Raw genomic sequence first — 2,127 nt, 5'->3', positions numbered from 1 at the left:
CTGGTCATTTGTATGTGAAGATGTTCAAAGCAAGTGATCTCCTTCATAGCCTCTGATTTCAAAGGACTCCTTCCCCTTGGAAATGGTACACAAGATTCATCTATGGTTCTCAAGGCTACTGCTCTGGGCAACTGAATTTTCCCACAACTAAATGCCATGCCATTCATTGGTCCATGGGGCTTTCTTCATCTTCTGTGTTTTGGAGCACACATGAACTGTTGCCCCACTTTGTGGAGCTTGTGTTACATTTCCATTACTTGCTAATTTCCCACAAATTAATTATATCAGATTTAGGTGACACCCATGAAGTCTCCATACTCTCCACATTTCTCTGCAGAGCTGGGAACACGAATAACATTTCCATAATATAGGAATTAATGTGATAATTACACAGTAATTAATTTATAATAATTTACTAGTTTATTCCTTAATTTAGAGCAAAAATTCAGGCTGTCTTGTTGATCACACACTGGTACAGGGACTGTTTCCACAAACATGTTTAAACTTTCAGAAGCATTGAGGAACAAAGAACTCACATGGTGGGGGTAGGCATTTGGTTCAGTAGTTAAGAGGCCAGGGAAGACTATTATGTCCAAATCACAGTCCCTGGGTTTGATACAAAGCTCTGATCCTGATTACAGCACCCAGCTAACACAGACCCTGGCAGCCAGCAGTGATGGCTCAAATCTTTAATTTCTTGGCTCTCAGCTTTGGCCCTGCTCCAGAGCAAAGTTAGATATTTGGAGAGAGAATCACATTATGGCTAGTTCTGTCTCTGTCTCTCAAGTATACATATATATATGTATGTGTATATATATATATATATATGATTACATAAATTTTAAAACCATCGAAGAACCAACCATTTTGAATATCTGTACAATATACATGTTCTTGCTAGGTAGAGGATTCTGTATTCCTTGTGGGGACACAGCAGAGCCTGGGCAGTCTGGAGTCATGGCTCATGAGAACGTAGGGGCTCACAGTTGAGAAACTGCCAGTGATCAGTGCAGCGATGTTTACCAGCCACAAACTGTGATTGTTTAAAACAGTCAAGCAAATGTGAAGGATGGAGGAGAAAATGCAAAAAGACACAAAGGTGCTCACCAGGATGAGGATGCTGTGTGTGGCTCTGGATTCTGGGGAGGACCTGGAGGAGACGTTGGTCCTATGGATGTATTGGACCTGCTGCTTGTGTCTGTACAGGGTGAAAACCATGTAGCTGCTGGAACCCAGCATGAAGCCCACAAAAAGAACATTTTGGAAAAATACTACAGCTGCATACAGAAACTCTATGAATTCTCCAGGATTCACAGAGACACAGTACACATGATCAACTTTCTCTGTGACATTTTTGTTGGTTGTTCTCTCATATACGTACAGAGGTACCAGGATATTCAATATCATGTTGACTATCCAGAAGAGTATAATGAAAGGGCCAATGTATTTGGGAACCTTTGCTTTAAATTCTGCCCACCTGGGGTTCTCAGGACTGATGGTGATGGCCTGGGAGATACTCAGGAGGCAGGTGTTGCAGGTGGTCACATCCCTGCTCACTCTTTGTACATAGAACACAAGTTTGCACCCAATATCACTGAGGAAATGCTTCATCCCCAAAGCTGCTATCGTTTGGGGAACTCCTCCAGAGAGAATGACTAACCAGTTGGCTACAGTCAGGTGTTTGATGATCAAGTCTGTGGGCCTAAACTTGCATCTTGTGAGATAGAGGTAGAAATAATGGGAAAGAAGAGAGAGATTCCCCAGGATTCCTGTAATTGTTTGTGATAAGAAGATCACCCCCATTATCAAATCTCTGGTGGCTGTTCCATCAGCTCCCAATGTCTGATTATTGCCTCTGAGCCTGAGATTCCTGTATGAGAAATGAGGTATGAGCTCCATGTCCTAATATGAATTGAAATTCAGCTCTTTATTCACATTATTTTCTGCCCATATCAGTTCACATTTAGAGATAACTGCTTAATATATATCTTTTGTGAAAATGCTTCCAAAGAGTTGAATCACTAGTATTTAAGGCTACTTAACTAATTGCTGGTACAAAGACACATTTATTCTTCATAAATCCATGAGAAGGCAGCAGATTATAAAATTGTTATACTTATAAATTAT

At 40.8% G+C, this 2,127-nt stretch overlaps 1 protein-coding gene across 1 annotated transcript; it reads right to left on the bottom strand.

Annotated features, from left to right (window-relative positions):
* Nucleotides 1-897: 897 nt before the first annotated feature.
* On the bottom strand, nt 898-1,803 carry ORYCUNV1R1505 (vomeronasal 1 receptor oryCunV1R1505). The gene has a single exon (NM_001167194.1). The coding sequence runs from the start codon at nt 1,801-1,803 to the stop codon at nt 898-900; it is 906 nt and encodes a 301-aa protein (NP_001160666.1).
* Between the last annotated feature and the right edge of the window lie 324 nt (nt 1,804-2,127).

The sequence above is a fragment of the Oryctolagus cuniculus genome, chromosome 18, assembly GCF_051225735.1.
Source record: "Oryctolagus cuniculus isolate XC-2025 breed Fujian yellow rabbit chromosome 18, ASM5122573v1, whole genome shotgun sequence".
NCBI lineage: Eukaryota > Metazoa > Chordata > Mammalia > Lagomorpha > Leporidae > Oryctolagus > Oryctolagus cuniculus.
The sequence above is the reverse complement of the archived record's forward strand: the minus strand, read 5'-3'. Positions and strand labels throughout refer to the sequence as shown.

What these genes read in the sequence shown, in the direction of transcription:
- ORYCUNV1R1505 (NM_001167194.1), bottom strand. Translation starts at nt 1,803, where the DNA reads ATGGGGGTGATCTTCTTATCACAAACAATTACAGGAATCCTGGGGAAT.